General features: G+C 46.4%; 1 protein-coding gene across 8 annotated transcripts in view; it reads left to right on the top strand.

The window, feature by feature from the left end:
- The window catches only part of DIXDC1 (DIX domain containing 1), a 76122-nt gene extending 52453 nt beyond the window's left edge, over positions 1-23669 (top strand). For 5 of the 8 annotated variants that reach the window (XM_053367242.1, XM_053367243.1, XM_053367244.1 and 2 more), the window contains 15 exons: positions 4730-4842; positions 7290-7441; positions 9914-10003; positions 10097-10150; positions 11746-11796; positions 14360-14464; positions 15392-15445; positions 15768-15860; positions 15962-16033; positions 16707-16793; positions 16938-17099; positions 19144-19210; positions 21239-21347; positions 21517-21625; positions 23535-23669. In XM_053367242.1, the coding sequence (XP_053223217.1) occupies positions 4730-4842; positions 7290-7441; positions 9914-10003; positions 10097-10150; positions 11746-11796; positions 14360-14464; positions 15392-15445; positions 15768-15860; positions 15962-16033; positions 16707-16793; positions 16938-17099; positions 19144-19210; positions 21239-21347; positions 21517-21625; positions 23535-23615 (1399 nt within the window). In that variant the 3' untranslated portion in view covers positions 23616-23669. Of the gene's footprint in view, positions 1-686; positions 1584-4729; positions 4843-7289; positions 7442-9913; positions 10004-10096; positions 10151-11745; positions 11797-14359; positions 14465-15391; positions 15446-15718; positions 15861-15961; positions 16034-16706; positions 16794-16937; positions 17100-19143; positions 19211-21238; positions 21348-21516; positions 21626-23534 lie in introns of those variants that run through there. The other 3 variants (XM_053367247.1, XM_053367245.1, XM_053367246.1) reach the window with 3 other exon arrangements.
- The last annotated feature ends 3414 nt before the right edge of the window (positions 23670-27083 follow it).

Consider the following 27083-nt stretch of genomic DNA (forward strand, 5'->3'; position numbering starts at 1 on the left):
GGGTTACCTTGATGTAGCTGGCCTCTTTTGGATAGGGTATGAAGTGCATTTTCATTGCCATCCTTCTGTTCTGTGAGATCTTTGTATATAGCAATGGTAGCTGTTGCCAATAGTAACTGAGGAACAGAGTGTGACTGCCAGACCCAAGTTGTTTTCTTTCTCCCTGGCTCTGTGTTTTGCTTTTCCCAGCTGTGGAACATGAACAGGGCATCTTGGTTTCGTCACTGGCCCCTCTGATGGTCGTGAAATACTTAGTGGTGACTCCGTGGCAGGGTGTGTGTGTCTGTCTACAATTCCTTTGCTGTTTTGATATCACCCTGCTGTATTTATACTTGGTGCATGTTGCAGTTTTTAATAAAAAGAGAGGCTCGTCAATAAAACTGCCTTGTGCATCCTGGTTGCCAAAAGGAAATTTCAAGGCTCTTCCCCCGCCCCCCCCCAAAGAAATAGCTCAACATCAGGGAGGCAGTTTGTCAGATCTGCCCGGAAAAGACATGCCACCATTTTATTAGTGTCTGAAATCTATTGGTTTGTGTTTTTTTTAATGTGTAGATGGACAATTTTTGCTTCCTATGCCCATCCTCCTGACTGTGACATAGCCAGAGATAATTTCCTTTGGATCCTCATCAACACACACACACACACACACACACAGGCAGACAGACACACTCTTAGTGCCACAGTTTCTGGGGAGGGAAAGCAGAGTACTCTTATGGGAAGGCAGCAGACATGCTTCAGACAGGAATTGCCCAAATCATGCTGTTTTTTTCCCAGGCCATGAAGCACGTCTTCCTTCCCTCCCTCTTCCACTCCCAGCCCCTCCCCTCCCCTCGACCATCCCTCTTCTCCACCCTGTGCTTAGACATCTTAGAGAATAGGTTTCTGCCTCGCACAGCCCTGGTGACAGCAGGAGAGAGACGGAGCTGCAGAGAGCGAAGGAAGAAGCAACGCACTCATAGACACTCGCCTGCGCACACAGACATAACAGGCACAGAGGACTGGGGGACAGCTACCTACTGTGCTACAGGAGATAGCTTCCGAGGCTGGAGAAGTGGTTTCTGTGGCTTGGCTTGGGGTCTCTCTGGCGGCTGTTGGAGAGCTGGACTGATTAGAATGGGATGAAAAGCAGGACTTGCCATTCAGACCGAGATCCTTGCTGTTGAAAAGATTTTGGGCATACGTCAGACCAAAATGCAACAGTGCAAAACAAACAGCAACCCAACAGGCGACCGAGCCAAGCCGAAAACCGCGGCTGCCGAGCGTCCAGCCTCCTCCTCCCTGAGCCATGCTCGTAGGCTGCAGATTTATCACCGACCTGTTCCTGCCAAAGAACCGGAGCTGCTCTTTTAATTTCCCCCCTTCTTCCTGCTGTGAATTTCTTGGCTCGTGCGAGGGAGTCCGCCTGGCAAACATTTCTCTGCTAGTTTGACAGGAGCCGACATCCTTGGCGCAGAAATTCTGAGCACGTGAAGGAACGAGGCATGCCCGTGGCTGGGACTTGTGGAAGACCGAGGCTCCCTAGGAGATTGGCTCTGTGAGGCCAGAGGTCAAGGGGGGATCATGGGAGGGAAGCAGGTCAAATGGTGAGCCAGTGGCAGTGGCTGTTGTCATTTAAAAGAGGGGGCAGGTTGGTTGTGGAAACGGTCAGGGGATGTGGGCTTGGTTGCTAAGACTGTTCAGTGGTCCCTTGTTAGACGCTTATGTCTAACCTTTTTTTAGGTAAGGGACCAGGCAGTGCTGGAAGGAATGATGCATATAAATAATTTTCCTGCACCATAAATCCTGCAGAAATAGATTCAATGCCCCAGACCTAATTTCTATGTGTTGCTAATGTTGAATGTTGAATTGGGATTTTTAAAAGAAAATCTGAAAACTGACAGCTTAAAATGCACAATTCTCCAGGGAATTGATAGCAAGACTGAGTTTCCTTAACCCCCACCCCACCCCAACACTTAACTTGTAGGATGCATGATGGAGATGATCTGTGACTCATGTTTTGGGTTTCAGGGGCACTCTTTGACTTGGTAACTTTATTTATTTTGGAGGTGGCCTGATGGCAGTCACTGGTAGATCATGGGCCAAAGAACTGTAAAATGGAGCTGTTATCTTGCATGTGAAACTGCCATTAAACTGAGCTACATCTGTAAGGTGGTTATTAAAATCCTTCTGTAGTTGCATTTTAAAGCATGGTTGAGCATTTTCTTGTGTGTGCTACCCCCAAAGGTGCTTTAGGGGAGGGTGTGATGGATGATATCCTTCCGAATGGAGTGGGCATTTCTGTGGATCAGAATGCCCAGCTCCCCTCATCCCAGTGAGCAGTGTCTGCTTAGTACCACCATCTCCCATATGCATTTCCCCTTCATCTTGCTTTGCCTCCACTGGCCTGTCCTGCTGGGTTGCAACCTTCTTAACTGGCCCTGCTTCCATGCCTTTGTGTTATACAGACATTTAACTGGTGAAGCTAATACAGTACTGGCATGGTGATAAAGTGATGAGGAAAATGGCTTCATTTCTGCAGGTCTTAACGAAGGCAAAATAGCGATGTCTGCAAAAAGAAGAGGAGAAGTTGGCAGTCCTACTGCCTGTGTGACTTCTGTCACTAGAGTGTCATTGCCATGTTGATCCCACAGAATGAGAGCTATAGAGAACTTTCAGATATCTTAAAGAATCGGAAAACAGTCCATCTCCCTCCAGCATTCTGTTTCCAACAGTAGTCCTCAAATGCTGAGGGTCCCTGTCTAGTTTCTTTTCTTCTGTGGTATACTGCTCCTATGCATGGAGGTCCCTAAAGGTGCTTCCATGGTCAGGGAGAATCCATGCGTGTGTCAGTTGTGCTCTTCCAGCTGATCCCTAAGGACTGGATTGACAGCTGTGCTGAGTGAAGCCCCTTAGTCCACATTGGTACAGTGTAGCCCAAGTCACTGATTCCTTGGGGGTTGATATACAAAATACACAACTTTTACGTTTTGTGTTCCCGCCTGCCTGCAGCTCTGGGGTTGGGTTAGTAGTATGGCAACCTGTGTCTTAAGATCTTGAATGCAGCCAAGCTGCAGTAGATTTAGTGGAGGGACTTTGATTTTTGAACTACATTACTCAGGAGCTTGGAGAAGCCTTGCCCTTGCCCCGTGAGTTAAAAACGAACATGCTAAGAACACGTCAGGGTTTATGAGATGCTTTGATATTATTATTCTGCAGTGTGTGCCTCCTAGGTGTGCCTTTCTAGGTGTGGGATCCAACTCAAAAGTACTGAGAATATCTGGAAAGCAGGCTGGCTGGGGAGGCGTCTTCTATTTTTGTTTTTAATCCATTCTGTTTTCTTCACTCTTTCCCCCACTTTTTCTTTTGTATGCTCTACCTTTTGTTTCCTGTCTCTGGGAAAATGATACATTAACTCTGGCTCACACTTGCAAGGAGAAATTCTTTAGGGACATGTTAAATGGGTCAGTGAGTTTCAGATGCCTTTCTCTGTTGTCTGGGCGATGGATGTGAGAAGAATTTGGGGTGGGGGCACAGGGAAGAAAGTTTGAGTGGTTGGAGCAGAATAAGCAGCTGGGAGGACTGGGGTTAAAAAAGAAAGAAAAAAGCTGAGTTCAGGCATTTAAAGCCAGATCATAAGTTGGTATCTTTATCCACATGGGAGTTCACAATTTGCTAAAAATAATCTATTTGACTTTAGGCTTTCGTTGCACAAGGCCCTTAGAAGCAAGGACCAAATGAGAGACTGGATCCTCTGGGTAGCCTTTGTTTGCAGGTTCCAACTCCTAAGGGCAGAAGTTGCCCCAAGAAGTGTTTGTAAGCCAGGGATGGGGAGCCCGTTGTCCTCTGGGTGTTATTGGACTCGCAACTCCCAGCAGCCAGCAGGGCCAGTGGTCAGGGCTGATGGGAATTGTACTTCATTAACATATGGAGGACCGCAATGGCCCCCACCCTTGTAAGCAGAATTCCTGATGTGTAAGTGTAGAATAAACTCATTGACTTCTGGGGGTATGTGGTAGCCCTTCTGAACTCTTCTCATGTATGCTAGAAAAAGAAACTCTCTCAGTATCACTTTGTTTAGCCGTCAGCATCCAGATCAGGGTGAGGAATGGGCTTGGCAGCAGAAGCGTGGCCTCCTAATCGAGCAAGAGTGAGATAACAATGTCAGATAGCAGATTCAGGTGCCATTTAGGGGGGCAAAACGGGAGAGAGATACGAGATCAAACTCATGGAGTGTATTCCCTTGGGGAGTTCTTCTGTACTCTTGCACACATCCAGTTCATTTCCGTGCGGCTTGCGCAGGATAACTTACCAATGGATTATGCCCCATTTTTAATTACTGAAAGTCTGTCCAATGAGTTGTTGTTTTTTTACCAGCCCCAGTTTACAGGTACAATGTCCCCCTCTGATTAACTTGTCAACCAGGAGTGGCTTGTGAGGTGGGTGGAGGTAGTGACATCCTCCAGGCAGCAGTCCTGCACTTATTAGGACATAGATGGGGTGGGGCAACGAATACATGGGTGGGTTGGGCTGCTGCTTCTTCAGAGCTCTATCAACCTTACTTCTCGCCCTATTTCTGTCTGATGTATTTGCTGTAATCCACTCCCTCTCTTACACTCCATCGCTGCTCTCAAGATGTGGGCAGTATTTGCTGTAATCAAACTTTGCATGCTAACTTTATTTCACATAGAAAGTTGATGGAATAATAAGAATTTGTAATGAAAAGAATGCTTGCCTTCCCCTCCCCTTGCAGCCTCGCATCGCCCAGCCCTGTGAACAGTGCAAGGAGCGAGTCCAGTATAACACACTCAGAGGAGAAGGCTGGATTTGACATTGTTCGTGAAGAGGAAGCAGATACCAGAACAGGTAGGGGAACAAACAACTGACCAGGTAAATTGAGAGGTACATGTCCACCACTTGGGCTGCCACAGCCTTCCTCTGAGATTTTACTTTGGTTCTGCATCATGGTTAGGGCTGCAGTGGTTAATTTATTATTTGGCTAGATTAAGCGATTTTAACACTTTTAATGTACTGGAAAGGTAACTCTGATTAATTAAAACTGCAGATAGCAAGCTCAATAGGGGCAGAAGGAGAGCTCACTGTCTCAGGCCAAGGACTCGTCTAGTCCAGCACTCTGTTCTCACAGTGGCCAACATAACATAATGTCTGTTATGCGGAACCCACAAGCAGAACCTAAGCGCAACAGCACTCTCCCAACCTGTGGATCCCAGCTATTGGTATTCAGAGGCATACTGCCTCCGAGAGTGACACACTTAGAGGTAAACTGGCCTTAGCCAGGTGAGCCACTGGTTCTTATACAGCAGTCCAGCATTTCTGAGGGCAGCTTTCCACATGGCGTTTTGTTAAGTGTAAACCCAGGATGTTTTAAAGCCAGGGGCCCATGACTCGCTGTGGAACACCCTGGGGTTTGCCTCTGAAATATGAAGATGGTCCTTGCTCTTTTTCGGCAAAAATTGGTTTGGGCTGTTTCCACACCCTCGTGGTCTTTCATGCTGGTTTTAATCAGTTGGCTGATTTTTAACCTGCTCTTCCTCCAACGAGCTGAGGGCAGCACAAAAGATTCTGTTCTCCTTTCTCTGTCTGCACAACTACCCTGCGAAGTAGGTCTAGGCTGAGAGAGACTGACTAGCACACATTCACTTGGTGAAATTCACAGCCAATGGGGATGTTGGGCTAGGTCTTCCTGGTTCTAGTTGGTCACTCTAACCACCACATGATAACGGCAGTTTGTAATTAGGTTTGTAATTTGAGTGATCCATGTTGTTTAGATCATGCATTTTGATTTCTAAAATGTATGTCACCTGCTTTCTGTACAAAAACAACGTTCCAAAGGAATGCATTCCGGGTTTCAAAGCATCCTTGACATCCCCTTAGAAACAGCCTAAGTCTCAGCTGGCACAGATAAAAACAGTGCAGTTTCCCTCCCTGATTATGGGATCCCCAGAACAAGGATGGGAATGAAAAACTGCAGCAAAGGGCTCCATAGTCCATGCAGATGATAGGATTTGAGGCAAAGTCCTGTTTGAGCTTAATTTTCAAACCTGTGATGTGACTGGGACACATTTGTAGTGGTCTTGGGGGGACTCGCTTAAAGCTATGAAAGTATGTGGGGGGGGGAGTCCCAGAGAAGTCCTTTTTATCATTCACAGTACAGGGAAGGATGCTTTGTCCTTAACTCAAGGAAAGCAGTGGGTGGGTGGGATCCTCAAAACAAAAGCCTGAAATCCCCCATCTGACTAAGTCTGAATTCATAATCGCAGAAGCTGGAACAGAGCCTGGGAAAATGGGGGTTGGTACTTCCCCTCAGTCATTTGGAGTGACTCTTTAAAAAGTATTGGGTAGTACTTGCTTTTTAAATAAGAATAACAATGAATACAACATGTAGCATTTTTATAATGTTTTTGTGAGTGTTCAAAGCATTTCACAACTTTATCTCTGCCACCCTTTACAATAGCTCTGTAAGTGAGCATTTTTCAGTTGGGGGTGGATGGGTTGAGGCTAAGAAATAGTATTTTGCCATCTAAGGAGTTCATAGCTGTATTGAGATTTGAACCAGGCAACTTCTGAGATGCAGTCCTGTGCATGCTCATTTGGAAGTAAAGTTCCCTGAGTTCAGTAGCCCTAATTTCCAAGTCACTATGCATAGGATCCTAGCAGGGCAAAGCAATAGAAAAGTCCACTGTGCTGAAGGAAGGTTGGATAAAACTAAGGTGTCTCTCTCTGCCCAACCCTGTCCAGATCTGTCGGCCTCTGCTTGTGGGGGAGCTGCCTATCTCTAAATAATGTGGAAGGAAGGGATTAGGTCCCTTGCCCAAGGTGTTTATAGTCTGCATTAGATGGGCAGAAAAAAAGACAGACTGGGGAAAAGATGGCAGGTAGGATGCTGTACAAATGCGGGAACCAACGTGGCATTACATATTTTGAGACAGGAGTGACTTGAAAGCTGTCCTCCTGAAAAACAGTAGCATTGCTGTTGGGCCTTGTGCAAATTGGCGCACTGCCTGGCAGTGGGGGCAGAGAGACTGTTAGTGTGAATGTGGCCTGTGTGCCTGCCTTACAGCAACTAGAGCAAGACATTAGTTCAGATTAGCACAGTGTGTCCTCTTGCGAGGATTCTGCCAAGATGAATTTTCACCTAAGGACATAGCCTCCTGTTGTTAATGGCAGGAAGTCGTGGAAGTGTACAAATTACCCGGAGGCATGTGCTATACTGTTGTCCGCCTTCTGAAGTGCAGAGGAAACTGACTTTGGCTACCCAGAGGTGTTCAACCAGCACATTGTTTTGCTTGCAGAAGAGACGTGCTCTCCTTTTCCCGTAGAGTTGCAGCAGGCCAGGTGTCCTGCGACAAGCTTGGAGACTGCATGGGAGGAGCAGCTCCTGGAGCAGCAAGATCACTTGGAAAAGGAGATGGAAGAAGCAAAGAAGATGATTTCAGGACTGCAGGTATCTGCTTTGCTTCCTCTGTCTGCATTTAGCCCATTTGCTTCTAGCGGCCACTTGTAAGTTGATGTTGTATGTAATTTGAGGCACGGCTGTGGGAGTCAGATGCTGTTGGTTCAGCTCCTTGCCCCATATTTGCCCACTCAACCACTTGGATCTGCGGAAGTGGCACTGTTACATGTGCCATGTAATACTTGTCCCCTCCTCTTGTAATAAGGCAATGGTGTAGCACCCACACTTTGGAGCTCCCTACCTATTGACATAAGGCAGACACTTTTTTTGGCAACTGCTTAAAACATTTTTGTTTAGGTAAGCCTATCCTGACATATAGAAACCGAGATGTTTTTAGCTTTCAGATGAGTTAAATTGTTCTTTAAATATTTGCTTTTAACTGGTATTTTTTTAATGATAATTTAATGTCTTATTTCTTTTGTAAACCGCTTTGAGGTTTTCTTACAATCAAGTGGTATACAAATGTTAAATAAATAGTTTCCAAAAAGGGAGCTGCAGCCATTCCTGAGGTTGGTAGTTCTAGAAATTCTGAGATAGCCCAGGGAAGACAAGAGAGACATGCTGCTCTTTAAACTTTCAATGCTAACTAATGAAATGTGTTGGAACGAATGCTTCAGTGCTGAGGAAGCGCACTCAGGAAGCACATCATCACCAAGGGCATGGCAAAGTAAAAAATTCACAAAGTGGCACTGGCATAGGGCTGGGGAGGGATTTATATCATTCTCTGTACCACTTGATGACCATAATAGTTGCACAACTACATTCTGCACAGCAATAGCAAATCATGATTGGATGTGTTATCTGGGGGACAAACTGTGATCTACCAGATGCAAAGTGCTGGGAAAATACGTCCCCACACCAGAAGTGTGGTCTAAGATGAACAGGTCTGGGCTATGTGTAACAAATGCATACCAAGTACGCTATTCTGCTTTTTTTTTTTTTTAAAGGGAAGAATACACAGTAAAAACCATAGAGAAAAGGGGACAATACCTTCATCAGATCAACAGCTGATAAAAATGCTAGAATACAGGTTTCCATCTAAGGCTTCTAAAGGACTGAGTTTATTTGCCTTGTGAGAAGCCTTAGCTTCAATGATGAGAGATAGTGTTTCTTCCTGACCGGTTTGTTCCTCCACCTCTGACCCCTCCCTGGTTACGTGACCCACCCTCCTCCTCCTCGCTGCTCTGCTTGGAGGTCAAGTGCAAAAGGCTCTGTACTTTCTCAAGCACCAGCATTTTCTGCTCTGGGAACTGTGCTGGTTTTGAATTGTAAATGTTTATGTATGAGTGCACAAAGGCAGCATTGTGTTGGCAGCATCAAACAGGGCAGGCAGGAGGGTGCATTTGCAGCCGGCAGTGAACGGGAGACACAAAAGGCTCAAAAAGCAAGCAGGGCTGCTTGGTGCCCTGCTGAAAATCGATTGCCCACTGTACCCTCTGAGATCACGCACTCCCTTCTCTGGTTTTTCATGCTCCGGGAGCCAACGGGAGGCAGCTGGTACTCGGGGCGGCAGCTGCCTGGCATCGTGTCTCCCAGGAGAAGTGAGGAGGCAGCTGATCCCACTGTCCAGGAAATTGGATCTGAATAGTCAATTTTCCCCTTTAAAGCCTCTAGTTCACGAGGGTTTTGATTGAAGGCCCAGGGCTTAGCATGTTTCTTTGGCAAGCAGGACAGTAGCAGCTCCCTGGTTGGTCCTGACTGGATATCTTGCTGGGCAAACTTTGGGAGCTCTTGGCATAGGGAATGCAAATGTGTATGAGGTTGGCATTCTGCCAGGGTTTCCTCTCCCTTGGTTATCTATCACACACATTCTGCCAACTTCAGAGTTTAGCCTTGCCGAATCTCAGTTGGACTGTCCCTGCCATTGGACAGCAGTGTTGCTTTCCAGTGCTCTCTCTGGGATCTAAGTAAAACAAAAATTCAGCCTGCAAAGTAAAGACTACTTGCCTTGCCTCTTCCATATCTTAACTCCTGTCAGCTTCTGTCTCCTATAGTTGTTTTCATGCTCAGGTCTGCAGAATGGGAATAATTACAGTCTTAATTCACAGGGCTAGAATTGCATCTGTCTCTCTTTCTCCCTCCGTCTATTTCCAAAGTTCAGAGATGAGTGTTGAGCCTTAGGTAGCCAAAACAGCACTTATTCATACTCAAGTTCAAGTTAAAATAGATATCTCTTGGGAAACTAAGCTTGCTGTTTATACTGTTACGACTTTGAGGATTTGACTCCAAAAGGGCCTTAGCGGTCTGCCAAAAGCAGCACTCTTATTTCTTTCCCTTGTGTCCAAATACCGCTTTTAATGTCATCTGAGGACAGAATCCAGTTTTTGTGCTGTTGGGCACCAGTTGCTGAAACAGACAAGGTTGCACATCCCAGAAGGGGCCTTTCCAGACGGGATTGAATTTCTCTCTGGCGCGTTTCCATGGAGGTCTCTGATTGGGCCTTTCCCTTTGCTGCATTGCCAGGCCTTGCTGCTCAATGGGTCGTTACCTGAGGATGAGCAAGAAAGACTGTTTGTCCTTTGCGAACAAGATGCCTGCCCTGAAGAGCAGCTGGTGAGTCAGAAAGGCTTTTTCTCCGGAGACTCTTCTTTGTATGTAGTATCTCTGTGCAGGCACTGGTAAATAATTGCAATACTTTGCCTTCAGATCATAGTCCGAAGCCGTCTCGATCAGAGCATGGAGGAGAATCAAGAGCTGAAGGTAAGAAGAGGCAGACAGGATGTAAGGGAGAGGTTCCTGGGGCACCAGCTACTGAGTCTTGTAGCTAACTTATAAAGCCCTAAACAATTTGACACCAGGTTGCCTGACAGACCGCCTGCTCCTCTATAAACCTGTAAGATTACTTAGATGGTTTGGGGAATTTTTACTTGTAGTAACAGACCCAACAGAACATCACAGGGTGGTTAACCTGGAAACGGGCATTTTGCCCTAGTTCTCCTGGCCTTTGGAGTGCCCTTGCCTCTGCCATATAGGAAGCATCACCCACCAATTGCTTTAGACAAGGGGAGGCCCAAGAGGTTTGAATTTACTTATTTACTTTTGCATTTTGCAAGCCGCTTAGTGGACCTGATGGTCAAGTACAGGATATATACCTAACTGTTGAGGATGTCTGTAAGATGGGAAGCTTTCGTCTGATTGCGTTTTAAAACTTCTCACTTGGTCAATTGTGTTTACACTGGAGGAGTTGAATGCTACATGCAGGGAAACGGTGGCTTTTGGGGGGGGTGTCTAACATGCAAACCCAAACCATTACAAATTTTCAGTGCGGGGCTATCCCAAGTGTGGGATCAAGGGCTATAAAGTATAACAAGGAACAAGGGACATGTCCTGGGGAAACACAGATATCAGGATGTCCTTGCATTCACTGAGGGAAGTAAACCATGCAAACTGCACAGACCATGCTCATCCTGAACCACTTCGGTTCTGGTCATTGGCAACCGCATCCCTTGGCAACAACCAGGCCTGGACTGTGGGAACCAGCTGCAGTGAAAGAGCATGGCTAGCACTAGAAATTATATCCCATGAGGGCTCTTTACAAATTTCTTAACATAAAGCTTAAGTTTCCCATGTGTTTGCAGGTTTTCCCATGGAGACCTGTGAGGGCTATACTTCTGCACTGGGCTTTACTGCAGTCATGGCTTTCTGTAGTTAATTCTCCCCTTTTATCGTGTGATTCTGGTTGCCCAAATTTCTGCACCCTCTCCTCTTCTCCCCTGTTACAACATTCTTTCTTCAGCAACTAAGAGAAGCCTAACTCTGCAAGGTGTTCTTGAAGCCTACTTAACGCTGAAAAGTTACGCTATATTTGGAGAACTAATGGGGGCATTAGTTAAGATTTCTAGCCATGTCTAAGTGTATTCACACTTTCATTGGCAAGATGAAAGCAGCTCAGGAAAAGGCACTTCTGTCATGTCTGTCTCATCTGGGGCCCATGCAGAAGTTGGCAGCGAGCCCAGGACTCGCACTGGAAGCTATATTCTCAGCACTGGGCCGAAAGAGAGATTTTGAGGGATTGTCGGTTTTTCCCATTTCCCGTTTAATGTCGAGTCCTTAAGGGAGCAGGCGGTACCCAGGGGGGCGTTCATGCAGGCATTGATTTCTTCTTGGTTCCTTCAGGCTCATTAAAACAGGTCCTGTACAAAATTCCATTTGATTTTCAAGCATGAAAGAGGGCTTCTTTAAAACATTTTCAGGTGGGGGGAGGATGAGCAGTGAAGGGAGGTGGGAGAGGCGGCGTTGATTTTGAGACAGTGACATCAGGATGTCATTGCAACCTCACTTTGTTCAACCTGCAGAAAGAGTTGCAGAGGCACAAGCAAGAAGCAAGAAGCCTGCAAGGGGTAAAGGTGAGACAATAAAGTTTAAAATATTGGCTATGGCCTATTGTTGCAGTTTGGCGTGATTGGGGAAGAAGCGCAGAAATGGCTCACCCAACCTTAATGTTGGGTCATGCTTGCTTTTCAAAGAATCTTCTTTTGCACATCTGAGAATCTAAACCATGGGTAGGCAAACTAAGGCCCGGGGGCCGAATCCAGCCCAATTGCCTTCTAAATCCAGCCCATGGATGGTCTGGGAATCAGCGTGTGTTTACATGAGTAGAATGTGTGCTTTTATTTAAAATGCATCTCTGGGTTATTTGTGGGGCATAGGAATTTGTTCATTTTTTTTCTTCAAAATATAGTCTGGCCCCCCACAAGGTCTGAGGGACAGTGGACCGGCCCCTTGCTAAAAAAATTTGCTGACCCCTGATCTAAACTGCTAGCAGTGTCTGGAACGGACTCGCAACTTTCATTCTCTCCGTGAGCAGTGCAGAGTTTTAAAAGCAACCAACTGGAGGTGTTGAACCTTGAATTCTGCTTGTGAGTTTTTCACCCCAACAAGATGATTTCTGAACATTTTGTAATACACATTTAATCCCCACCTGCCTATCCAAATGTACACAGATGTTTGTAGCTGAAGATCTCTCACGCTGGGATATATGGCAGGGTAAGGCGGGGAGATACTCCAACCAGGAAGATAAGTGTTACCTGCCTAAATGCCTCTCTCCATCAGGACTCCCCCAAAGAATGTGTCTTTTTGGTAGCACTCTATACCCCCTGCCCCCACTGCCTAGCACGCTTGCCATTTCCCAGTTGGTGGATTGTCCAGAGGGAAATTAAAATGTGAAGAATAGCTGGAGAAAATGTGAAGGCGATTTGAGGAGCATTTGCATTTGTGCTGAATGTGCAAAAACTGATTTATGTGTCTGATTGCAAGTACTCTTGACATTAATGTGGGTTTCTGCAAGCGGTTTGTAGGGTTAGAGGCAGCTTCTTCTCTGTTATTCTGTTTCCAAAGGACAAACTGAATAGGCAAGGCTGGGGAAATCCCAGGGGCCTGGTCACAGCGACCTCTAAAAATTTTTAATTGTGATTCCCTACCCCCCCCCCCAAATGCTGGCAAAAACAGGATGTAGAACAATATGTGACAGTATGTGAAACTGATACCTAAAAATTAGATTATTGACTGTAAGAAGCTAAAATATTTAACCAGATCTGAAGACAGGTCATTCTGGGTGAATTGAAAGAACCATCAGTGATTCCCTAATAAATGCTGCCTTTGCCATTTGAAAAGTGCTGAGGATCAGGTGGAAATAGGCAGTTTGAAAGGGTCTACCAAGCAATGGCCTCTGCAGTCAACACTCATTGGTCAAAAACAGTCACATCCCCACTGCATGGCAGTTTAAAAAGTCAGTGCTTGCTCTGAGGAAACGGTTGCGCGAATCTTTCTCCTGAAGGTGAAGGTTGTTGCTTCATGGATCAGTGTACTCATTCCTAGGTGTGCAACACACATATGAAGGATCTGCAACAAATCTATGTGCCGTGCTTGGCTGCCTTCAGCTTGTTTATATCCCGGCCATGTGATAATCAGCTCCAGAGCAAGAGGTGTCTGCCTCCTCACCTGATGTTGCTGGAGGAAGAAAGCTGTGAGAAACATGAAGGGAGAGTTGTGGAAATGTACCCTGGCTTGGGCAGATACAGCAGGATTGCAGGGCAATGTGGTTCTCAAAGCTTACCTAGTTCAAATTCCATGGTATTCCCTGGGCCATTAGGCTTTAAATTGCATGCATGCTTCACATTCATTTTACTGCAGATGAATTACCTGTGTCTTGCTATGGTTTAAGTATTTTGAGATCTTTATTAGCAGCCCTCAAAACAAGTGTCTCAAACAATATCTATGCCTGAATTAAAGGCAATTTTGGTAAAGCAGTTCAGATCCTACCAGGCTACAGTACATGTTGCGTCGATAATATCGGGACGGTCACAGCTTCTCTATCTCTGCTACAGAGATTAGGATTGAGAAACTTCATATAGTGATGCTCTGAACGTTACGTTCTCAACTTTTCAGCCCTGGTAGATGTTTACATCTTTGAGTGGGCACTAGGGTACTCTTAGGTGAGTGTTGTATAGTTCTGCTCACTTGAAGACACAATGGTAGCTTCTCCTTCATGGATTGTGTAGGTGGTCGCTGAGTGGTGGCTGTAGGAATTGACTCTGGGCCACACAAAAGAATCTCCAAAGGCACATCTTTTTGCCCATATTTTTTTCACTTTAGCCACCTGAGCAGCCCTGGGGACAGATGTACCTTTTGAGATCGTGACTACTGGCTGGAGTGTAGCTCAGTGGTGAGATCCTGGAGTTTGGTCTAAACAGTTCACCTGGGTTGGCCTGCGTAGTTCTCTTCCTGTAGCCACTGTGCTCTTGTCTTCTGCGCCTCCCTTCCTTTTCCCTTCATATTTTAGTCTGTAGGTTCTTCACAGTGCAGTTTCAAGCACATTTCCTCAGAAGTAAGTCTTGAGTGCAATTATATTTGCTTCCTAGCAAATGTTCCAGGATGGCAGCCTGAAGTGAGTGCGTTTTATTTTCCCAGGATGCCTTGCAGCAGCGGTTGGCCCAACAGGATGCTCTGATTCTTCAGATTAAGCAAGAGCTGCTTAGAGCAAACATGGACAAGGAGGAACTGCATAGCCAAAATGTGAGTGGCCGTTTTGTGTTGCAGCGTCGTGTGTGAGGTTTCCTCTCTGGAGACTGAAGCTCATGGGACTTGTGGGAGGGGTTGTAGCGGGAGAGCATGCACTTTGCCTGAAGATGGTTCCAGATTGAATCCTTATCCTCTCCAGGAGTGTGTGTGTGTGTGTGTGTGTGTGTGTGTGTGTGTGTAAACCATGTGATGTGAATGGCCTTCCTCTGCCTCAAAACCTAGAGAGCCACAACAAGTCAAGAGTAAACAATACTGGGATAAGTGCACAGGTAATTGTGTGCAGGCATAAGACAACTTCCTGTGTTCCTGTAGGGGAGTTCCATACCATACATTTAAAGCATGTTGCCTCCCCCTAAGAATCCTGGGAACTGGAGTTTCTCAGGGTGCTAGGAATTGAAGCTCTGTGAGGAATGAACTACAATTCCCAGGATTCTTAGGGGGAAGCCGTGACTGTTAAAAATGCTGTAAATTAATATGGTGAGAAGGCAGGCCCATGGGGAGTTGGGGAACCAGCCGTAACAAGACTGCTTAGGGGGAAATTCCGTTGCTACAGCTCAGTGGCCTAATTAATGCCTTCTGTAGCCCATTTTCTTCCTGAGGGATCGATGTATGTAGTTATTTGCATTTTCCAAAATCACTTCGTCTAGTGAGAAGGGAGAATGGCTTCCCTAGTGTACTTGGCAGTAAAGGATGGTGCAGACCTGTAAATCCTTTACTTCACAACCAGGGCTGCTTTAGCTTCAGAGCTGAGCTAGAGCCATCTTGTAAATTCAAAATGGAGGAAGCGTCAGTGCCCAAGGAAGGGCCAGGGAGCAACAGGGGCCTGTGTGTGTGTCATGGCACATTTTGTGGAGTGTTGCACTGGGTCTCCAGAGCCAGGGGGTACAGACTGAGCTCACTACTCAGTTGTTTCTTATGCAGGCTGATCTACAAAGGAAAGTGGAAGAGCGGAATCGACTTCTCGCTGAATACAAAGTAAGGAAATCTTCCTTCCCATCTGGGATTGGGAGGGGACATATTGCCCAGTCACCCTTGCAGTGTAACTGGGAAATCCACCTCACGTGCCCTTATAATTCTGCCTCTCTCCCATTCCCTTACCTGTAGCTGGGTTGTGCTACTGAGTCTCTCCATTATCCAGGCAGCCCAGTGTGCTGGGTACCCAGCTGATCCTTCCTCTCCGAAGAAAGCCGTGTAGCAACAGCTGCGTGGCCTGTGCTGACCTTTGCCCCCAACTTTGCTCCCATCCAGTGCAAGCCTCCTTCCCCTGCTGATGACCCCAATTCCCACTGTGTTGCAGAAGGAGCTGAGCCAGAAGGATCGGCACTTGCACCAGCACCAGGCCAAGATGGAGGAGATGCTGCGGCAGCTCTCCGAGGCCAGCTATCACCAGGTACCAGCACCACCCCCCTGCCCTGCTGCCGCCACCAGTCCCCGTTCATGTCCCAGGCCTCTTGGTTGTGTTGCTTGCTGATCCATTTCTTCTGTATGCAGGCGGAGCTGGAGCGAGAGCTGGAGCACAAAGAAGCTCTGTTGGCTCAGTGTATGAAGAAGGATGCAGAAGAGGTGTGTGAAACAGCAGCAGAACTTCATTGTTTGCCTTTTGCAAGTGTGGCTTTTTGCTGCTCCGGCATAATAATAATAATAATAATAATAATAATAATAATAATAATAATAATAATAATAACAACAACAACAACCTCTGATTACACTGCAGTTAGACTGGAAGCAGCTGCAGCAGCATCATTGGATGGAAACAGATGTAATAGAAAAGAGAAAAAGAGTTGAGGATTGAGCTTAGCTACCACCTAGCTCTGAAACTGAAATGACTGATGTGCATATCAGCAAATTGAACACTAGCTCTGTTGTGAGACCACCCCTAAAAATGAAAGTGGATTCTCTGGCTTAAAAAAAAATTCACATGTACTCATTTGAAGCATTATTAATTATTTTTTAAAAAATCATCTAAAGTGCAAAACTGCTCTGGGAATTTGGGAGGTGGTGACAGCATGGACACCAGCCAATCAACACAATGTACAGCTGGTTCCTGCTACAAACTTGCAGAAGCGCTTCATGAAAGTGCTTCCAAAAATGGACTTCGCTCCTCTATAAATCTTCTGCCTTCACTTTGGAAGACCCCCAGAATATGGTGGCAAATGAGGCTGGGTCTGTAATCCATTCTTAGCTCTGTCTCCTTGCCTGTGGCCACAAAAGTTTTTCTTTCTTTCACGCCCACCAGGTGATAGTCTACAGCAATCACAGCTCTCAGAGCAACGGCTTCCTGCAGACGTCAGGAAAAGGAGCTGCTTCTACAGCACACAGAGGGGTAAGTTACTTCTTTCTCCTTCTCTCGGGGCTCGATGGAGGCTTTGCAAGCCGCCTGCTGGGAGGGCTCAGGGGTTTTGCAGGGCAGAGCCTCTCAGAGGAGCCAGGCTTGCTTCCTCCTGATCTCCCCTGATCTCCTGGACAGACCAACGACCTGCAGCTGGTGCGCAAGGCCCTGCGCAGCTTGCGGAACAGCTTCAGCGGCCACGACCCCCAGCACCATACCATCGACAGCCTGGAGCAGGGCATCTCCAGCCTGATGGAGAGGCTGCACCGCATGGAGATGCAGAAGAGGCAAGAGAGGAGGGTAAGAGGCGCTCCTGGGTCATGCTGGGGCGATGTTGCCTCTTTCTGCACCATTTGTGGCTTGTGGGTTTACCTGCACATGGGGCCTGGAGGAGTCACTGCTCTGTAAGCGCCTTTGCCCTGCATGGGCACACCATGTGCCCCTGACACTTTACAGTGAAAAGGGGGTAATAAAGTACATTATCATCATCATCATCATCATCTCTGCTATGACCCCCTCCTTCTGCCACACATGCTTCAGCAGGTGTAGGCTAAGTTCAGGGCATGTGCACTTGCTGGGGTCCTAGAAAAAGCACTGTGTGAGAGTTCCTATAGGGGAGTTCCATGCCATACATTTAAAGCATGTGGCCTCCCCCTAAGAATCCTGGGAACTGGAGTTTCTCAGGGTGCTAGGAATTGAAGCTCTGTGAGGAATGAACTACAGTTCCCAGGATTCTTAGGGGGAAACCGTGACTGTTAAAAATGCTGTAAATTAATATGGTGAGAGGGCAGGCTTGTGGGGAGTTGGGGAACCAGCCGTAACAAGACTGCTTAGGGGGAAATTCTGTTGCTACAGCTCAGTGGCCTAATTAATGCCTTCTGTAGCCCATTCTCTTCCTGAGGGATATATGTATGTAGATATTTGCATTTTCCAAAATCACTTCATCTAGTGAGAAGGGAGAATGGCTTCCCTAGTGTATTTTGCAGTAAAGGATGGCACAGACCTGTAAATCCTTTACTTCACAGCCAGGGCTGCTTTAGCTTCAGAGCTGAGCTAGAGCCATCCTGTAAATTCAAAATGGAGGAAGCGTCAGTGCCCAAGGAAGGGCAACAGGGAGAGTTATGGGTTGAGACTTGCATTGTGACAAAGGGAGAGTTTGCAGCCACCTGATTCACCCTGGAGGGATTCTTGAAGTAGGGGACGTAGTGATGCATGTTGTCCTAAAGCACTAGCTCCACCAAAAACGAATGCTTTTCCAGGCACTGCCTGGGATGTGTCTGGGATTTAGGAGTCCTGGCTTTGATCTAGGTTTTGTGGTGTGTTAATTTCAGGCTTCATGGCTTAGTTGCAGCTGGGCTATATTACGCCAGGCAAATATGTCCAAGGAGATGGGAGTGTTGGTTCCTGCTCCTGACTCTCACACGCTTGCTGCGCCCTCCTTCCTTTAACAGGCCTCTTGCCGCTTTCCCCTTCGAGGTTCCTCCTCTAGGAAGCCTTGAGGGTGACTTCGTCACAAGCTGTGAAACGGCTAAAGGGCAGCCAGATGCTGCCATTGCTGTAGGGCTTTTCAGTCGCTCACATCACTGGATGCTGTCCTTGGTGGGGGTCATTTTTGAGCAGGCTCTTGTTGACATTACAGCGGCACATGCTCCCTTTGTCCCAATTGGTGCGCACACTTGCGCATGGTCCTTTAATCAGTTTAACCCATCTGTTGTTTTCCTCTCTGCTGACCTTTAAGATGGAGCCCCTCGCGTTTGTAGCTGCTACTCGGCAGGCAAACCTGGCTTGCCTCTCAAGCCCTCAAGCCTCCTGAGCCTCTGTGATGTTTGCTCAGCTCAGCGATGCAAGGACCGGTAAATGGTTGCCCTGCATTGGAATAGTAAAAGTAGGCCCTTCTGTCAGAGCTTTAAAGTAGATTCTTCAAGACTCTCCAGGAGCAACAATGTGGTGTAGTGGTTAAGAGCAGTAGACTCGTAATCTGGTGAACCGGGTTCGCGTCTCCACTCCTCCACATGCAGCTGCTGGGTGACCTTGGGCTAGTCACACTTCTCTGAAGTCTCTCAGCTTCACTCACCTCACAGAGTGTTTGTTGTGGGGGAGGAAGGGAAAGGAGATTGTTAGCCGCTTTGAGACTCCTTAAAGGGAGTGAAAGGCGGGATATCAAATCCAAACTCCTCTTCTTCTTCTTCAACAAGAGGGGACAATTTGCAAGTCATTTCTGTCCTTGGATTCCCAACTCCAGAACCTATTTGTGATGCCAGGGCTCAGTCCTGAAATCTTAACAGTAATAATAATAATGTGCCTATGAGCATGTACAGAGTGTCTTTCTGGTTTCCCCCTCTAGATCCAAGGAAAATCACCTGCCGGCCACGCCACGAACGAGTACCGAGAGTCCTGGCCCTCCAACTCCAGTGAGTGCAGTTCCAAGACCGCTCTCTCATTCCAGACGGAAATGTCCTGCTTCAGGTCTAGACTGTCAGTATTTTGTGGGAGGGATTCAGTTACATTCTGGAAAAGCAGATTTGCACCGTTCAAGTGCATTCAAGCGCTCTTGTCACCCTAGCACTCCACTTCCAAAAAAGAATGGACCTTTTGTGGTTAGGAAAGTGACGGGGAAATATCTCTGGAAAGTGTAGGATGGACAAATGGTTAACCGGAAGGCGTGTAAACACCTTGCAAGCAAATTCTGATAAGTGTTCATTAACATAACAGCATAAGCTGCTTGTTGGCGGCTCCCAGACTGTGGAACTCCCTCCCTAAAAAAGCTAGACTGGCTCCCTCCTTGTTGTTCTTCCACTGGCAGGTGAAGAGCCTCTTGTTCCAACAGGCTTTTGGGAACTGGCTGCTTTATTGAAAGGGCTGGTGCTGTGCTGTTTTTATTGTAATTATTTGTATGCTTTGAACAGGTTTTATATGTGTATATAGTTATAATTTTATTCATGTTTAATTGTTTTTTTAATTATTGCTCTTTCTATGTTTTTAGCAATTCTTGTTTTTATCTGTAAGCTGTGTTGAGTCCCATTAGGGTAAAAAGGCAGGGTATAAATAAGCAAATAATAATAATAATAATAATAATAATAATAATAATAATAATAATAATAAATTAATAATACTGCCCCGTAGACAAATCAGAACAAATGCTCATTTGTCTAACCTCAATGTGAATTTTGTGCAAGCAAATTGGGACAAATGCAGAATAAATCTGGAGGGGCTGCCAGATACTCTGGAACAGAGGGCTTTTGGAAATCTGGGCAGGTCTTGCTCCTCCTCACTCTCACCCCTGACCTGCTCACCCTCCTACTTGCCCCTTTGCCTTGGACTGTTCCTTTCACCAGCTTCACTTGGAACTAAGAGCTTGCCAAGGTGCAGTTGTTGGCACAAAGCAGACTGCTTCGGTCTCTGGACACTACTGCAGCATAAATAATGAACAACTCCAATTAATATTTACTCTTAACATCAAGCAGAAAAGACCACCTTATTCTCTGAGGCCTTGCAGTGTCTTACCGCAAACAGGTTCTGCCATCTAGTGGTCACAGTTGGCAGTGGTGCCTTGCTCCCCAGTCATTGCAGCTGGATTTTTTAAAAATGGGCATCTCATATCCATCTCTTATCTCATTCTGGGTGGACCATTTTCTTCCCCGCCATCATTGCATCACATCTATAAAACAGAAGAGTTTTTGCATTATGAGAATTCTCAGGCTGTTAACAAGCCAAGCCTTTAGACCGGAGCATTTTCCAGGAAGTTCAGGCATAGCTGGCATCTGTACCTGCCTGATCCATGCTCACCCCTACCTACACTGGAGATCGTGTGCTGTGTGCAGTGGCAGACAAGAATAAAGCTGCCTCATGTTCCTGGACAAATTGGCTTGTTGAATCCCAAACCCTCCTCTCACACCCAGTTTGTTGGAAACAGCATAGATGTAGCATGAGGGATGTATACCTGCATGACTTTTCCAAAAGTTAGGGAGAGACGTATGTGCTGTGTAACCCTTGATAGGCCGGCGTGCCCTCAGCTTCTCCCCGTGCCAATTCTCTGCTTATCCACATAGTGGTGTTGGTTTCGGGGCCAGTGGAGGCATAGCAGGAATTGTGCTTTGAGACTGCAAAACAACAACAGGATTCTTGATTTTATCATTGGCTGGATTATTGCCAGTGACTCCAGAGGCTGCAAGCAGGATGGTGCTGTTTTGGGAGAGGTGTTGTGTGGCCTGGGGTCTAATCCACTGGTGTTGTCCCTAAATGCTATTAGTGACAAACTCTGTAGAGGTGTGAAGTGTGTGTGTGTGTGTGTGTGTGTGTGTGTGTACACAAACAGAGAGATTTCTGTCAGGGTAGGGTCTCTAGCCCTTGATGTTAGGTGAGCTCTCACATTTTCCTTCTCTAGCTTCTCTTTTAGAGTTGGAGGGCTATAATTTAACAGAGTCCGTCTGTCTTTGCAGAACTGCCTCATTCTCACAGCACCCCTGCAATGAGCAGCAGTGCCTGCACCAAAGTGCTCTACTTCACGGATCGCTCCCTCACACCTTTCATGGTGAACATACCAAAGAGGTGAGGCTGTCATGGGGGGACTTAAGTCAGAATTTGTGCCTTTGTGGGGATGTTCTTTCTCCCAGCATGCACTGCAACAGCCGCTGCACGCATGGGGCCCTGTGTCATTCATGCCACAAGCTGGCAGTGAGACTGGCTCTACCTCTCTCCTACTCTTGTGTCTGTGCAGGTTAGGTGAGGTGACTCTAAGGGACTTCAAAGCAGCTATTGATCGGGAAGGAACACATCGCTACCACTTCAAAGCCCTAGATCCAGAATTTGGCACAGTAAAAGAGGAGGTATGTAACAGTCTCTCATTAGGACTTACGCCCACAGTTATTGTGTGACATGCCCACTTGTAGAGAGTGGCAAAATGGCAGTTGGTTGTGTGTGGGGATGGGAATGGGGGAGAAGTTCGATTTTGTTTGCATCCCAATGAGAGACTTTTTAATTAACACTTCTTGAACTAATACACAAACTGAAACACAGCTATCCTTTGAAATCTGCACTTCTTTGAATTTTGCGATGGAGGCTTTCCAACCAAACAGTGTGTGCAAAAAATGCATGCATTAGGGGAAAGCCAGTACAAATTAGTGAAAATTACAAAAATGCATTACGTTAGTTGTAATTGCTTGCAAAATATATTGGGGGAAAGTCCATACAAAAATGTGTTTTATTAGGAGAAACCTGCCCTAAACCATTGACCAATTTGCATGAGGATTAAAAAATAATTTCAAATTGCTGCAGAAATGAGAACTGAATTTAAGGTTAGAAAAATGGGAAATTGAGAGAAACTGAATTTGACATATTCCTCCATCCCTAATCGTGTGGTCACTCTTTTTCATCTGTGTGTGCTCATGCTTGGCCTGTGTCCTGTGGCGTGGAAGCCCCGGGGTAGAAAGGCCAGGGTTGGCCCAGGTGTGGGGTGTCATGTGGGTAAATCATTCAACCTTAAAGTACAACCGAAGAATGTTGCATAAAAGCAACCTGACTATTCAGCAACCGCCCTCTAAGAGCTACAGGCAGAAAGTGAAGTCTCCATACAAATCAGCTGATGAATGTCACCCAACCAATAAGAGTGCCAAAGATCTGGGAACTTGTCCTGTTTGATTTGGCTGGTAAGGACAGGTCTCTGCAGCGCTTGGCTTGGGTGATGTAACTGTAATAGCTAAAGGAGGTTAGGTCGTCATGTAGGGCAAGGACCTGCAATTTCTCTGAGCTTACAAGGCCCTGATCATCCTGCAGCTTGCAGAATAAGCCTTCTGGTGCAAAACTTGTGAGATGCCCCAGAATGTGCAAAATAATCCACTTGCACCTTAAAAAGGAGTGACTTTCCAGCTCTCAGATTTTACAGGTGAATCTGAGTGCGGTGAACAGAGAATTGGGCTTGTGCCTGGAGGAGCTGGGCTCAGGCCCACCTACCCCCTTGGGCTTCATTGTGTGAGGGCCATGGGCATGTCATCGTGTCTCAGGATCAGCCTGTGAAAAGGAAAAATGTTAATAGTGTTGGGGCTCACTGGGATAACCATTTGACTGTCAACATGAGGGTGGCCTTTTGATCCCTCATAGTAATCCAGATACAGAGTTGAAAAGAGCAGCTTGCCCTACAGCAGTGATAGGGTACCCTTTCCATCCTGAGGGCCACATTCCTTCCTGGAAAGCCTTCCGAGGGCCACATGCCAGTGTTGGGCATGGGCAGAGCAACAAATGCAAATCTTATCTTTGTACAGCAGGCTAGTTTGCACATGCACATACGTTCTTTCTCTCTCCTCTACCATGCAAGCAAGAGGCATTATAAGAGTTCAGGCATGTGCTGCACTAGCCCCCAGACACTCAAGGATGGTGCAAAGCAGAGATACTGAGGGGTGGGGACTGAGGAGAGTTCTGAGGGTCAGATACAGATGCTTGAGGGGCTGCATTTGGTTCCTGAGTCTGAGGTTCCCCATCCTTACCCTAAAGTCACCTGGTAGGTTTATGGCTGAGATAACATTTGCACTGAGGACTCCTGACGTGCAGCTGGCTCTCTTAGCCACTGCGCCATGCCAGCAGCTGGCTGCTCAAAACACATCCTGAGACGTGCTTAGCGAGAAGAAACTTCAAGCCACTCAAACTTGCAAGAACCGCTAGCCTTGGTGACTCTTGGCACAGGAACATCTGCATGTACCCTCATTTTGTTAACGAGTTTCTCTCGCTTTGCTTTTCTCACAGGTTTTCCATGACGATGACATCATCCCTGGGTGGGAGGGAAAGATTGTGGCATGGGTGGAAGAGGACCATGGGGAGAACTAATCAGAGACCACTCGAACTCTCTTTCCCGGGCGACCCCACCACTGGTCTGCTGCACTTCCCAGATACCGACCAAAAAGTGTGTGAACTGAGATGCATCTGTCTCGAAACTGCCAAAAGGAAGGAACGGACTTCTCTGCAAAAAGACGGGTATAACGTTTTGCCACAAGCGAAGAGGATGTATGGCACTTGAGTTCCATGGCCAAATGTTGCGTTGTTTGAAAGTCCCATGGTGTGGGGAGTGGCCCTCCTCTCTTTTTCAGTCATTGTCAGCCTTAATGGTGTGTTTGTCCCCGCTTCCCCTTCCCCCTGCTGTCAGAGAATCCACAGCATTTTCATTGGGAGACGTACAGTATTACAAGGAACCTTGCACTTAATGGCGGAAACTTAGAAACTGTCCTCTGGAGGCAGGCAGTGCTGTCGCAGCTACATTCCAATATATTGAAAGCTCTCGCCAGCCAATCATTCCAAATGACTCTGTGCCAGACAGACAGCATCGGGAGCCAACAAGACTTTCTTGAGAGAAAGAAGTGGGTTGGATTGTGGATCATGAGTTGGCAGCATGGGAGTGGGGTTGGGGTGTCTGCTTCTGCTCTTCTTGTTTCGCTCTCCTATCCTGGAACTCTTGAGGGACATGAAACAATAGTTGGATTGCTTTGGGGGCGGGTATGCGTGAGGAGGGTTCTTTGCCCTTTCCTTCAACTGCCTTGTCACCCTCTTGCTTTCGTTTTGGCAGAGGAGGCCACAGAAAGGTCCACGTCTTTCTTTCTCCAGGGATCAAGTGGCAGAAGAGAGTCCAGTCCATGCATTTGTTCTCTTAAACTCCAGTCCAAACAGTGGGAGAATGTAATGTGGGTCCCTCGGAAAGGGGGCTTCTGTCCTCTTCCACAAGTCAAGAATTTGTGACTCTGCTTTTCTCCCATCACCATCTGAGTTCTTTTCCAATCAGCCTGTGCTGAGACTCATGTGGAATTGGGATCCCGCTTTGCTATTTCAATGCTATTTATTTTAAGTGGTTGGACAGTGGAATGCACGTTGAACTGTTTCATGTGAGTCTCATTGCAAGTTTTCTAGTGAGAGTGTGTGACTGTGTGAAACCACCTTCGGGAAAGCCGAAAGGGAGCAAGGCATCAGGCACATAACCTCTCTGGTCCCCTGGTTTAAAACTGTTGCATACAATCGCCCCTCCTTGCGGTGGCTGTCTTTTTCCTCTACTGCCCACGGTGGTTCCTTTCCCTTTGATTAAGGGGGGGTCAACTGGCTTGTTTGCCTCAAGCAGAATCTGCAGTTTTGCCCAGTGCCGCTCAGACCACTCTTCAAGTGTGGCGTGCAAAACGGGTGGTTTGTGCTTGCGGAGAACGAGTTAACCAGTTCTTTGAGCCACAGCAGGCACCATGAGCAGGGCAGCTGCATGAACTGGCTCTCAAGCATAACACACACACTTTTCATAGCATAATAAAGCTTGGACAGAAATTGTAGCCGTTAAGGTCAGTGGAGTTTAAATAAGTAGGTTTAAGTAAGAGTCTTTGGAGCACACCTACACATCATTTTGGGACGCATCCACTTGCTGCTTACACCTGTTCTCCACATGCCAAATTTGGTCTCCTGGTAGTCCAGCCGGCAATCAGTACTGCTTCATGTAACATGATACTTTTTAGCTTTTCTTGGGTATGGACTTTCTATGTTTCCAGCAATGCTCTAAAACGCAGAACTGGGGAGGGCAGGGGGTGCACCCATGGTATCACTGAACTGAAAAGCAGATGGTGAGTGGCAAAATCAGGAATATCACTCCAGCTACCAGAGATTGCTGCCTCTACCAGCCCAACTCCGTGTATCTGCGCCTCGTCTTCCATCCAGCACAGTCCTGTGCGTTGAAGGTGGTTGCAGGCCTGCATGTCTCTGGTGTGTGCACCAGCACTCTGAATGAACGTTTCTGTATGTCAGCCTGTTTCGTGTCCTTTTTCATGTGAGGCTGGACATTTGAAGGAAAAATTGGCTTTTATCATTTTATAGATTTTAAACATGTCCTTTTTGTAAACTTGTTCCTGTTTTTTGGAATTATTTTGTATCCATTTGCATTGCTGTTGTTCAAGGATGGTGTATATTTTTATACCGGTGCAAGTATTATTCCCCTCTGTATATTTCTGCACACATGCTGAGCTGTATTTTACCCATTTTTCTAGAGGACGCTAGCAGGTTTTGTACAGCATCCTGTTAATGCCACCACCCCAAGTGGCTCCCATTACTAGGTTTACTTTACTATGAAGGTATTACAGATTCCTAATGGTTTTATATTTTGCCAGCTCTTTTCTTGTACTGATTGTGTTTTCTGTGTTGTTGGTCTTCCCAATGCCCTCAGTGTACAGAAAGTGCAGTAGTGCCTTTCTAAACTCTGCCCTCATTAGAATCCGTGTCTGCTGTTAGCAATTCAGAGTGCAATCCTTGTTGTCCTTCAGAACAGCAACTACCAAGCTGGCTTTTGGAGGTGAGAGCTAATTACTAAATGGGAAGAAACAGGGTTCCTCTCCCCTGATAAAGAAAAACTTCCTTCTCATGGAATTACTGTTTTTTCTGTTGCATGAATTTTAGTAGATTGCGAAAAGGCAGCATGGAATTATATTTACTAAACAAAGAGACAGAGAAGAATTGTCCAGTGGTTTGTTTTTTCGCAGGAAGAGTTATGCTTTTAAGCTCAAGCTTGTACTCACTTCTCATTAACTTAACTTCAGTTTAATTGAACCAGTTCTTCCTTTTCAGACAGGCTTCTTGGCAGAAATGTGGCTGTGGTGGTGAGAGGGAGCAAAGAATACCCTGGTTCAGGGGGTCACCTCAGGAAAGACTTAAGGACTCTGGCTGGCTGCAATCCTACATACTACCATGAACCCCAGTGGGATTTAGTTATCCAAAGTAGGTGCAGGGTTTCAGCCTCAGTCTTGTAGCATTAAGGTTGAAGTTGTCGCTTGCATTTTCCTAAGTCTATCGCCACTCTTTCATATCAGTATTCTCTTTCTACAAAACACCTAGTTTCACTTTGCTTCTGCAGTTACACCAAAGGTGTATCTACATGGCTGAGGCTGATGTAAAACTGCCTTAGGTGCCGTTACACTCTAACCACCAGCGAACCACAGGAAAGTATATAGGCATCTCTTCACTATCTGAACTACAGTTCCCTTGAGTCTTTGGGGTTAAGCAGCAACATATTGCTTAAATCGTATGAAAGTTTGTCATGTAGATATGCTCCACATTTACCATCCCCTCATAAGGATGAGGAACATTGGGGAGGTACAAAATAGGCCTGAAATAAAATTAATCATTCATGGAATAATGGGGGCAATTGTATTTCCCAACTGGGTGCCTCTCAGTATTTTGGACTACAGCTTCTGTGGCTAATGGGAGTTGTAGTCAAAAACATCAAGTTAGGGAAGGCTGTATTTGAGACTGAAAAGTAGGGAGAAGTCCTTGGTTTTTCTC

This window comes from Podarcis raffonei, chromosome 15, assembly GCF_027172205.1.
Source record: "Podarcis raffonei isolate rPodRaf1 chromosome 15, rPodRaf1.pri, whole genome shotgun sequence".
Taxonomy (NCBI): Eukaryota; Metazoa; Chordata; class Lepidosauria; order Squamata; family Lacertidae; genus Podarcis; species Podarcis raffonei.